At 36.4% G+C, this 12690-nt stretch overlaps 1 protein-coding gene across 1 annotated transcript in view; it reads left to right on the top strand.

Moving 5' to 3' along the window:
• The window catches only part of HEATR5A (HEAT repeat containing 5A), a 55214-nt gene that overhangs the window by 24119 nt on the left and 18405 nt on the right, over positions 1 to 12690 (top strand). The window contains exons 17-23 of the mRNA XM_053944917.1: positions 1131 to 1236; positions 3478 to 3668; positions 4101 to 4260; positions 5345 to 5534; positions 6107 to 6276; positions 11302 to 11440; positions 12292 to 12471. Of these exons, the coding sequence (XP_053800892.1) occupies positions 1131 to 1236; positions 3478 to 3668; positions 4101 to 4260; positions 5345 to 5534; positions 6107 to 6276; positions 11302 to 11440; positions 12292 to 12471 (1136 nt within the window). The remainder of the gene's footprint in view (positions 1 to 1130; positions 1237 to 3477; positions 3669 to 4100; positions 4261 to 5344; positions 5535 to 6106; positions 6277 to 11301; positions 11441 to 12291; positions 12472 to 12690) is intronic.

Consider the following 12690-nt stretch of genomic DNA (forward strand, 5'->3'; position numbering starts at 1 on the left):
TATGTGGACCCAGAAAAATAATGGGGTGTTTTGATAGCCAGATCAAAATGGAAGCTATTTTGAGAGATATTACACAATTTTTGTGGTGCTTAATACATAATACATTCTTTATAAAAAGTGGATAGGGAGAAACGAGTGCATGTCTTAGCACAGTTCTGTCAAGGTACAAGAATGCTTGAAAGAGATGAACTTCTCTTGGGTTTTGTTTATGTATTTTCTCACTGCATATATGGCATTTTGGTTTGTTTCACATTTATAAGCACACTGATTGCTAAAGCATAAAATTCATGAAGATTTTTGCATGCGCTTGCTTCTTCTGTGTGGTAATATTTTTGAATGCAGCTTTAGAGCAGATGAATTCTTTTAAAATTAAATAGCTTTATGTTTTCAAAGCCTGCTGTAGTTAGACCTCGATAGTTAGATCATGATCATTATAGCTGGTGATGGTTTTATAGTTTCCTGTGTGGGATGAATTTTTAGTCTTAATGAGTCCTGAGTCTTGATGTCTTCACAACCTCGAATGCTTGGGGTTTAGTGTAGGTTCCAGGCAGCTGTTTGTATATGAGAATACCTGCCAATAAAATTGCCAAATGATTTATTTGTTCTTCTGACCTGTCTTTACTTCTTTATTCTGTCTTCACTGACTGCTTTTATTGAGGATTTTTTTCTTTGTTTTTTTTTTTTGCCCTGTCACCAGCTTGCTGGTTGGTTTTCTTCACTTGTTTCTCAAGACATGAATTAATTGCTACAGATAAATACATTTTCATTTCTTTTTCCTTTGCCTCCTCCTTTCTCAATTGTAAGTCAAAATGCATTATTCCCATATATAGTTCCTTTTAATAATGTCTGTTCAATGTTACTTAGATATATGTGATTATCTGTGAATACATTTAAGGAGACAAATGTAAAAAGTTCAAGTTCATATATGAAAGTTCATATTTTAATATGGAATACCAATTTTTTTTGGTAGTAGACAAGGGATGTCATATGAAGGAAAATGCTCAAGCTTGATTTATTCCACTTCTGGTTTTATAGATAGATTTTGTTACAGGGTTTTAAAATAAAATAAAGAAGCTTGATTCATTTAATTAATTTTCAATTATGTGGTTTCTTTTCTGTTTTTGTTTAAGGCTCCAGGTGTTAGAACAGTTGTTGAATTCCATAAAGCAAACAAAAGGATCTCGACAACAAATAGTGCAACTACATGTTTTGTCAGCCTTTTCTACTTCCTTAAAGGTAAATCTGCTCACTCTCTCTCTCTCCCCTTTGTTTTTCTTTCTCTTTCTGTAACTAAATCTTAGCATCTCTTTGTTCAAATAGATCAATTGCTGTTGTTTAAACCCAGCCATGCAGCCGCTCGCTTGCTCCCCCCGCAGCGGGATGTGGGATAGAATTGCAAGAGTAAAAGCGAGAAAATTCCTGTGTTGAGATAGAGACAGTTTAATAGGGAAAGCAAGTCTAAACAAGGAATTAATTTCCTACTTCCCATTAGCTGGCAGGTGTTCAGCTGTTTCCAGGAAAGCAGGGCTCTATCATGCCTAACAGTCACTTCGGAAGTCAAAAAAACATCACCCCAAACATTCCTTGCCTCCTCCCAGCTTTATATGCTGATCATGATTCCATGTTAAAGGAAGAGCTGCTGCTGGAGCATTCTCACACTGTTTGAGGAGTCACACAGAGACCACCCAAGACTTGAACTGCTGGGACAGGAGCTTCTTTGCAGCCAGCAGCCCCAGAGAGCAGACAGGTGTCCCCTTTGTCTCTTCATTGTCACATACACTCACTCTCTGGTGTTCTTCCTCCTTCTTCCAGCTTGACTCTGGATTTCCTGTAACAGGGTGTCACACATCAAATCTATAAAACTAAGTTATTTAATAGAGTTATACAGCAGCAGGTCATCTCAAGCTGGGTGCCTCTGGAGAGGTACTCACGACAAAAAATCCCTAGGCAATTACACCCTTATGATTTGTGCATCTACCCTCCATATGCTCTTTACATGCCTTGCACGTGTCACTGGGCCCAGTGGTGATTTTTGGTAAGGGGTCTTCTAATATGTTATTGGGTTCTTTCCCTCTGTCTGTGCAGGTAGTTCTTGAGGAATTGCAGCTTCTGCTCTCCTGATCTTCTGATTTCCATTTCTGATGCATCTGCTCTCTGGCAGAGCATGGAAAACTAAAAAAGCCCTAGATTTAGGATAACCATTACCTAACACCAATCAAAACATCAGTGTGTTATCAGTGTTCTTGTGCTAAAGGCAAAACACAGCATTGTACCAGCTGCTAGGAAAATTACTCAGAAAATGAACTCCATTCCAGACAAAAACATCTCTAGATGTAAGTTCAGAGCTATCGGCCTAAGGCTTTACCTAAACCAGCTACTCATGCTGAGCCTGTAAAGCTGGGCAAACAGTATCCTCAATCACTGAATATTTTACCTCCATGTAACTCATTCTACCTGAAACTTATTTATGCTAAACAACTCTCTCTTGACTGCCATATGGTGTGGAATCTCCCTCTAATCCATTGTGGCCAGCTATCCCAGCTGTATTTCCTCCCAGTTCCTTGTGCACCCCCACTCTGCTCACTGGTGTGGTGGCACAAGAACCAGAAAAGGCCTTGGCTCTGTGTAAGCATTGCTCAGCAATAACAGAACATCTCAGTATTATCAACCCTGTGTTGAGCACAAATCCAAAACATGGCACCATACTTGCTACTGTGAAGAAAATTAACTCTACCCCAGTCCAAACCAGCACAGTACACAGAAGTGTTTTGATTAACAATCAAGGTGATCAGTCCTATTTTCTATAGTAATACATTGTTTTGTGATGTCGTAGCTTTCTTGAGAGCAAATGAATCACTGTTTAATTTTTCCCCTTTTTTAATATTAGTTTTAGGGAAACCTGTTCTAGTACACTCTAGTGTATTAGCATCCGTACTAGTGTCGTTTAAATAAGAGTGATATGGAAAAATTCTCTTTGTATCATTTCTGTCTTTTCCACTGCCTTTTGTATTCCTTCCAGGGTAAATAAAAATGTAACAATTGGTAAAATAAAATAATCTCATAATTATCTGCTATTTGTTCATTTTCCCCTAATGCTTTATTTGTATTTTCCTCTGTTCATGTGCAGTTTTTATTCTTGTCTTCTTAGGCAAATGTTTGTGACTGAGATTTTTTTTTGTTTTGTTTTGTTTTCTTCTTGGTATTATTTCCTGAATTTTATGCTAATATGTTGGTTTATCTGGTTCTACTGCAATCTATCCAGTATTTCCTAAAATCATAACATTGATAATGTTGTGCTGTGATGTACAGTAATGTAGCGTTAGACGTTTAACTCTCATAACAGCAAACTGAAAGAGATTAATTCCTCAGACAAAGGGGAAGAAAATCAAAATCCTTCTGCAGCTCTTGTGTTTTTTTCAAGACTGACAGAACAGCACACTCTGATTACTGTCTAACATATTTAATGTCTATTTTTAGCACTTGGCTAACTGCAAGGGAAGTTTAGGTTCAGAAGAAGTTAGAAGATCTGCCCTGATGTTGGTAATGGGTGCCTTGGAAAGCAATAATCCACTTCTAAGATGTGCTGCTGCAGAGTGTTTGGCCAGGTTGGCACAGGTGGTTTCTGACAGTGCCTTCACTGCTGGATTAGCGCAAGTCAGTTTCGACAAGTAAGTTTGCAATAAGCATGAAAAGATACTGCTTAAGGTTATAAAAATGTTTGAGAAATCTACCTGACACCTATTATGATAATTTTCAAAAGCTGGTTTCCTTCATGAATTTGATGTCACTTCAGAAATTAACAGGAAAAAGCACTGCCTGAGTTCTGCATGTATTTCTTAGTGTAAGACTAACTAAGCAAGCATGTAGACTTTCAAATTAATTAAATTGGCTGCTGTCTAGAAACATCATTTAACTGTATCTAAAATATTTTTGGTGCTTTCTTCAGATACGAGACAATGTATGAACTTAGAATTTTGGGAATATAATAATGTCTAATACATTTTTTTGCTGATTATGTACCAGAAATTTCATTTGTAGATGTGCTTAGTACATAGTAAGAATCTTAGTGATTAAACTAACAGCTTTCTTTCAATTAATAGGCTAAAATCTGCTAGGGATGTGGTATCAAGAACAGGTCATTCTTTGGCTCTGGGATGTCTGTACAGGTACCTAGGAGGAATAAGTTCTACTCAGCACCTGAATGCATGTGTTGGAATCCTTTATACTCTGTCTCAGGACACTACTTCTCCTGATGTACAGGTACTTGTTACTTACATAAAAATGTTATGTTATAAATTAACTGAATCATATTCTGGAGTTTAAGGTTTCTTGTAAGGATAAGACACTTCACAATCTTGTAGGCATAGCTCACAGGTAATGGCCAGAGCAGCAAAGGCAGTGTAGACGACTGCTCCTGCTCAAAATCCACCTTCAACAACTTCCATAGCAAGAACTGTGATGAGACATGGGGGGTTCCTGTTTAATTATCTGTGAGACTGATAAGGCTCACTTCAAAAACAGTATCTGATGTTTTAGTTTATCTGATGTTTCACATTCATCTATATCTTGATTTTGACTACATAGTACCTAGGGTTTTCTGAGGGGACTTCTTTTGTTTGTGTCAGTTTTTGTCTCTTTTACAGTGTTAATCTCGCAGCATATTTTGTTGAAGGGTCATATAGTAAATTAAAGGGATTTGTAGCCTGAATGCTGTACAACTTGGTGGATATGCATCGAGTAAGACAAGAAATTTTGAAGTCTAATTAATGTTATTTCTCTGTGGCTAAAACTGTTACCTATCAGAATAGTTTTAAGAGACATTGAGTCTATGTATTTGTGCAAATATCAGTTAAAGAATTTTTAAAGCTTTCCCGCAGTATCTTTGCACAAAGAGAAACTGTTGAAATGAAGCAGATGTGGCTGTTGGTGCAAAGTAACTGTAACTACAATAATTGGTTATTTCAGAAACTAGTATTTTTTCACAATTTTGTTCTTGCACAAGGAACTGCAAGAGATTTTCAAAATAATAGAATATAATAAAGGAATAATAATCACTGTCAAACTAATTTGCTCTTACATTCAATTTTTTTTGTTTATCAACAATGAAAAATTTTAAATGGTTGTTTCATTGCTCAACATACAGTTCCTTGTAAGATATTGAAAATGGCTTATGCAACATCAGATTGATAGTTTCTCTGTATAACCTCTCTATTTGTTCCTTTTGAGCCTAAAAGTGCAACTTCTATTATGTTTCATTGATGAATTTCACTTTTAACTATCAAATTTTTGAAAGGTCTTCTGTGTATCATATAGAGATTACATTACTGCTTCTCTTATTTTGCAGGCATGGGCACTACACTCTCTGTCACTAGTAGTAGATCTGGCTGGGCCCTTGTATCATGTGCATGTGGAACCTACCTTATCTCTTGTTCTCATGTTGTTGCTGAGTGTGCCTCCAGCTTACGCTGAAGTTCATCAAAGCCTTGGTCGCTGTTTGAATACACTTATTACCACTCTGGGCCCTGAGCTGCAAGGTATAGAACATATAAATGTGTCAGCTTTGTTTGCTGTAGCAACCAAACTGCTAAACACTGAATGTGTGTGATTGCAAATGTAACAAATAAGCAAATCTAAGTTTCTTAGATTCTAGTGTAGCTGTAAGACAGTATTTCATAGGCCATGTCTTTGTGTAATCAAATGACATGACTGCTAGTTTTCCAAAAATAGTGTCCCTTGACATCATTTCCTTTGTTTGAGCTGGTCCTCCGAGCCTTGCCTTGGGCTGAAATTTCTTACATGAATTTTACATTTTATATTTCTTACATTCTTACATCTTATAATTCTAGCATGAGAACAGAAGGTGCTTGTATTTCAAGAGTTAGGAGTTAGTTAGGATGGAGACATTTAAAATTGGCATCTAAATCATTGGAGAGCAATGTGATCACTACTCATGGATATCAAAGTATAGCACAGATACAAGGATCATTGTTTAGGAAGATGATAACATTATGGCTGGCTTGGGAAGAAGACAGGTTATCGTGTTTATTAAAAAGAAATATATGTTTTAAAAACAAACAAAAAATAACCTTCTTTATTCTCAATATAGGCAGCAGTACAGCAGTGTCAGCCTTAAGAACTTCTTGCCTTTTGGGCTGTGCAGTGATGCAGGATAATCCTGACTGCCTTGTTCAAGCTCAAGCCATCTCTTGCCTTCAGCAGCTTCACATGTTTGCTCCTCGACACGTCAACTTGTCTAACCTTGTAAGCTGCCTCTGTGTGAGTATGTTTTTATTAGTTTATATCTATGTATTTTAAAATTTGTTCATATTTTTCACAAGCATTTAAAAAATGTAGATGTTTATTTAAGCAGAGAAACTGATCATTGTGTAGGTGTGAGGTGTTTCATGTTCTCCTACAGGCAAGTATTCTATATATCTTCACTTTTTCCCTCAGTTTCTTTTTCTCCTTTACAAGATGAGCACATTCTATAGAAATCTTGGCCTTCTGAACTGCTTGCAAGTACATTCTGCTGTTCTTAGTAAGGCTAGTTGTCTGGCAGGATATACCATTCATTACAACTTTTTGCTGGATTTGTACCAGCTGGTTGATGTTGGCCAGATTTTTCCCTTTGCTGCTTTTTATGCCTTGCTTAAAGGATTGATTTTAAAAATTGTGTGTACTAATTACTGGGAATTGTGTTGTTTCATTTTGTTTTTTCATGATGCTGAAAAATTGTAGATTTCTTTGTTTTGTAATTTCTGTAGCAGTCAGTATAAAAATTTCTAACACAGAAGTTATAGTCAAATCAGGTCTTTGGAAGAAATAAACAAAACTTTTTCAGCCCTATTTGACAAGAGGTTTATTGCAGTTTATTTGTTGGGTGGGGTTCGTTTTGTTTTCACCCAGTATCTCTCTATCTTTGAGTAGCTGGTCTTCTGAAGTATTTAGTTTTATTAAAGAAAAAAAAAATTTTCTGGTAGCTATTAGCCTTGGTGGATTTGGGGGGCTAGCTGGGGGACGAGGGGGTTGGTTGGAGGTTTTTGAGGTTTTTGTTTTGTTTTAATACCATTTTCTCTCACTGTCAATCAGAGAGAAACAAAAGTCCACAGACAGTGAAGTGTGGTTTTTGTTTTAATGTAGTTTTTGTTTTAATCTCATCTATTTCAACACAGTTCTTATTCACATCTTCCATTGGGTAACACTTGTGTATCAATACTAGACATATATATTTAGATTTTTATGTTTATTCTAAACATATAGGTTTCAATTCCTTACATTTTCTGTATTTAGTTTGACTAGAAACATGATTGTGGGAGCTGGGAAAAACTGAAGGAGGTTTTTCTGCCCCACACTGTGATACACATGAATATGCTAGTTGCAGAAGAGCTGGAGCTCATCTGAAGTGTTGCTTTAAGATACACTAACAATTATTTTCTGTTTGTTGGGTAAAATATAGTTTTTCTTACATGGATAAAATCACAACAAACCATGTCAGTCAGTCTATTGCTTGGAGGGTGTGGTAGCTTTTGGGAGCATTTGTAAGTCCATGTACAGTCTGCTTCAATCTCTCTATTAATATCAAATACCTACTAATACAAAGGATATCATGACAAAGTTGTCTTATCTATATACTATTACTGATTTTTATTGTTCTTACAAGTTGTCTCAAAGTACATCATATAGCAGTTTATGAACTTCATAATACTAAATTAGTCAATTAAGAAGCAGTGGTCATGGCTTGAGTGTGTGTGTTCATGCATCTGAGTGTGTTCCCCTCTATCCCAGAAATTACTGTAGGCTTCCTGGGAAAGGAGTCTACCAAAATCAGTGGCCTCACATGGGTGACCTTTTCTTCATGAACTTGTACAACTAAGGCCAGTGTTGCTGGCACTGACAATTCAGTAATGTCAGTATGTCTCTGAAGAGTGTCATAAACAAGTTTTTTTGAGTGTGTGCTTTGCAGGTCTGTGAGAAGATAATTGCACAAGAAGAATTCTGCATTTGTAAAACTCAATATCTATTCGTGCACTTTCCACCCACTAAATCGCCATCTCGTTAGGGAAGCAGAAAAAGTTATTGGATCTGAAATCTGCACTTCACTGTGCTGTTTACTTGCAAGGTGACACTGATCTAGTTATTCTTCATGAGTTTAAATGTCTGCAATTTGGAGAACAAGGTGTGACAGTCCTCCTTTGCATTGCATTTTGAAGTCTTAAGGAGAAGTAGCATGCAAAAGCTAGACCCTAGACCATGTGGATACTCACCATTCCATTCTTTATTTAGGGGAAAAGAAAAAGGAGAGGCAAAGAATCTGCAGTCAGATGAGTGATCTTTTCCCTTCTATCCACAGAAACATGAATCTTCACTTATAAAATCTTGAAAACTAATATGCAAATTTTTTTTTTTTAACTTTTTTTAGTAGCATTTGAACTAACGCCCCTTTCCACCCTCTTTGCCCAAGGATTCTGTTAAATGTCTGTGCTTTTGAACTTGCCTTTTTATAGTCCTCATTCTCCTGCCATCCCCCCCACTTCCTGTTCACTTTGTCTTTTACATCCCTCCACTCTCACATAACCCTCCCTGTCCTCCCTCTCCTCTGTCTTAATTTCTTTTTTCTGTCATTAGGCATGCTAACACAATTTCTTGTGCAGGCAGCAGCAAGCTGCCTCCTCCACCTGTCTTCCAGGCCCCTACAGCATGAGATGGCCCAGGTCTCTAGTGTATTTAAACAGTTCACGTCATAACTGTGCTAGCACTAGTAAAACATGACTTAGGCAATGGACACACTGCCTCACTGGTTCATGTTTTGTGGGGTTTTTTTGTTTGTTTGTTTGTTTTTGTTTATATTGTGTACATGTGCTTGTCAATATCCATCTTCCCTTCAGCTTCTGAGACTGTTCCCTGCTTGTCAGTTGGATCTTTCATGGGGCTTCTAACAATAATGCATACTTGTCCTGCTATTTGGATTCTTGGCTCCAGCAGAATACAGGTTTACAGATGTAGTCTGTACAGAATACAGCAGAATATGCTTTTAATCATGTCTAAAATTAGCTCTAAAACTAAATTAGGTGAGCACAGACTTCTAAAGAGCTTATGGTGTAATATTCCTCAACACAGTGAATGCCAGTTTTGAGCTCTAAGATATCACAATAGGATCAAAATTGAAACACAATAATGTTAATAACTATGCTGTGGTGTTGTCTTGGTACTGTTTAAGTATTAATTTTAGTGGCAGTTGGATTGGAATTTAAGTGTGTTCAACATGAAAAATAAGAGAAATTAACGAAGCAAATTAGGCTTTTGGTATGTTTGAGATAAGATTCTGAATTTTATTACATGCTGAGCTTTCATGTTATAGTCTCCATGTGTGGTTGATATCACTGTGATATCTATTTTGGTTTTGTCATGACTGGTTGTCATTTGTTTTTGTGCAGGAAATCTTGTTGGATAATTCTGTGTTGGTAGGTCCCTGTGCCTTGTTAATCCTAAAACTTTGCAGTTTGCAGTGGTGTTTTTATTTCATCTTTTATCTTTCTTTTTAACCATTTTAATGTAATTTCTTTTAGCATGTCAAGTGATATTTTATTGTCATCCTAACCAGAGCCTTCCTAACTTTCTGCAGATGGCAGGAATACATTTCATTTATGTGCTTAGTGAGGGATAATTTTGTTTTTAATGTGTTAAGTATAGAAATGGAACTGTTTGTACACTTAAGTTTTAATGTGATGCTTGCATTTTGTTTCTGTCATTTAGTCCTATCTCCTGCTTAGAATGTGGGAGAATGAGAGAGATGAAAAATGTGCATCTTGTATTATTTTGGTAGCATCAATTGGGCCCTCTGTTTTTTCCATGTTAAAAGTGAGCATGGAATTTATGCATGTCCAACTTGAAATAGAATGTGTAGCCTGCTTGCATAAATGTTGCATTAAAAGTCTCACTTGTTTCTGAAGTTGCAGTTAAAGTGCCTTGCAGACATACCTATTGAGTCAGGTTCCTTTCCTCGTACAAGAATTATGCAGAGAGCATATCTTTTTGTGTATAATTATGTAATTCTGACTGTTGTAGATTCATATGCATGCATAGAAATTCTGAGGATAAAGCTTAGTTTTGTTAATCTAACAAAGCTAAAATTCTGTATTGCTTATTCTTTTTGTCCTTAGGTTGCTTTTTTTAAGCATATGTTAACTAATATATATTAGTCATTTTGACTAACATATATTGGCCTGTTGCTGACAAATGAGGAGCACAGCCTAATGCAAGGTTTTCCTGCAGCAGACACTCAGCTCTATCTATTTTAAGGATGATAACAGCTAAGGGTGCACAACTGCTTAGTTGTAGAGAACAATTTTTTTTATGATAACTTCAGCTTAATTTAGAAGAAGATGCATAAATATTGGTGCAGCTATCTTGCCTGACCACACAGCTAGTTTATCATATCTTTAGGATTCCCTTCAGGATTGTCTTAAAATTGAAAGAAGCAAATAAAAATCAGAAACCTCCACTCCACAAAAAACCCTTGATGCTATGACTTGGGTTTTTTTAAGTGTTTTTCCTTGTTCCAGTAATAGTGACTCTATTATCATGCATTTACCAGTAAAATAACCCACACACTGGCCTGTTGGTGTTAAAATATGATGGTGCTATGAACTTTTTTGCTAGAGACTGCTCAGGAGAGCTGACCTGTCTCAGTGTCATACATTCACCAGTAATTCTCACCCTTTCTCTCAACTTCTCTAAAACATAATTTAATGTATACTGAGTATATGACTTTTTTTTTTCCCAATGAAACTGCAGCAGTGTTCTCTTCCCCTTTATGAACTTCCTTTTGTGCATGGAGTTCTATTTTACTAAGGCCTGATTGACTCTCTCACCTTTGGTTTCACTGACATTTCTCTGATTACATCTGATGATGACTTGTTCTGAATTTCAAGCCCATCGTATGCATATACCCAGTAGTCAAAGAGTTAGTTACCATGATTCACCCGGCATTGAAGTTAATGGCAGTTTTTGTACAATATTGGTAGAGAGGTAGATTCAGCACCAAACCAATATTGTAAGTTGCCTTTGGAGAGAAAATGCTAAAAGTACTGATATGTTTTGTAAAATTGATTACAGGACTGGCAAAACTTTTCATTTGGGGGTTAAAAAAAAAAAAAAAGCTGAGCAAAAAGAGCATCAATTACATGTTTACTGACTTAACAGATCTGCCATAGCTGCAAGTGTTCAGAAAATACCAGCCTTACTGAGGTATTGCCACAGAGGTTTGTTAGCCATCTTACTGTATCTTCTTGCATGTTTCAGATGAATCTCTGTAGCTCATACTTATTACTGAGACGTGCAGTGGTAGCTTGCTTACGTCAGCTTGTGCAAAGAGAAGCTGCTGAAGTATCAGAATATGCTGTTGCACTAGTGAAAGAGAGCAAAGAAGATTTTACTCCAGGTAATGTATTGAAATTTTGAGATCAAAGAGCTTGGGATATTGACAGTGAATTTTAAACACACTTTGCTAAGAGTGTTAAAACTCTGCTACACTCTTGAAATCTTAAACTCAAAAATTTTCTGCCTCAGTTGTCTGTATAGTACCAAATTATGATAAATGAGGAAATGCAAGGGGAGTTCCAGGGAAATCTAAGCCCATCTAGCCTGTAGCTAGATGGTAGTAACTTTTTGCTAAAAGGACTGAGAGTGATCACCAGTTCATCCTCATGTGCCTTTTTGTGAGTGAGTGGTGTTAAAAATTTATTTCACTTCAGCTTTCAATTCAAGCTCATTTAGAAGTTTTCAGAAGAAATAGACTATGGGCATTTTTAAAAACTGCTGATATTTAAAATTTGTAATATTGGTCAAATAAAAGTTGGTCATATTAATTTAACAAATTATTTCCATGTGTTTGGTTTTGTGCTTTTTTTGGAGAATAGTTTTAACTTGCATTTCAAGTTAAAACATTGTTTTAGAATTACCTTATGAAGTAAGATAAGTGAAATAATTTTTTTCAGGAGCTAGATACTGTGGTGATGGTAATGCTGTGAAATTCAGCATAGGATTCTTATTTTTGATGGGGCAACTTTATTCTTGTTGTTACTATGTTTCTGTAAAAGCTCAACATTTGTTTTGTATTCATAGGTTAGCTGCAGTGTTAAAGTGAAAAATAAAATGGTTTCAAAAATATTTCAGGGCTAGTAATTACTTTTTCACAAGATACCCTGTATGCAACCTTCAGTGGCGTTTCTGTTGTCATCAACGCAGTTTTGTGATGTACAGTACTCAGCTCACAGACTTTGTTCTTAGCAGATGTGAACATCAGAGAAATAGGCCTGGAGGGGGCATTGCTGGGCTTGCTGGACAAAGAATTGGATCCAAGATTGTGCCAAGATATCAGAGAGACTCTGACTCATATGCTCACTTCAATGGCAGTTGAGAAGCTCTCCTTTTGGCTGAAGCTTTGTAAAGATGTTCTTGCTGCCTCTGCTGGTAAGTCTTAATACACTGTAGTTGAGAACACAATTAAAATAAGGCCTGCAGCAGTACACTGCATCACTGAGGGAAAACATTAAAGTTTCTTGAATGTTTGCCATTTCTGAAATGTATAATCGTTACTCATATTGCAAGATTGGATCCTTTAATTTAGTTCCTTCAGAGGAATATGCCTTTCTCTCTTCTGATTGCCCTCTCCCTATTGAACAAGTTCTT

The sequence above is a fragment of the Vidua chalybeata genome, chromosome 6 (assembly GCF_026979565.1).
Source record: "Vidua chalybeata isolate OUT-0048 chromosome 6, bVidCha1 merged haplotype, whole genome shotgun sequence".
NCBI lineage: Eukaryota > Metazoa > Chordata > Aves > Passeriformes > Viduidae > Vidua > Vidua chalybeata.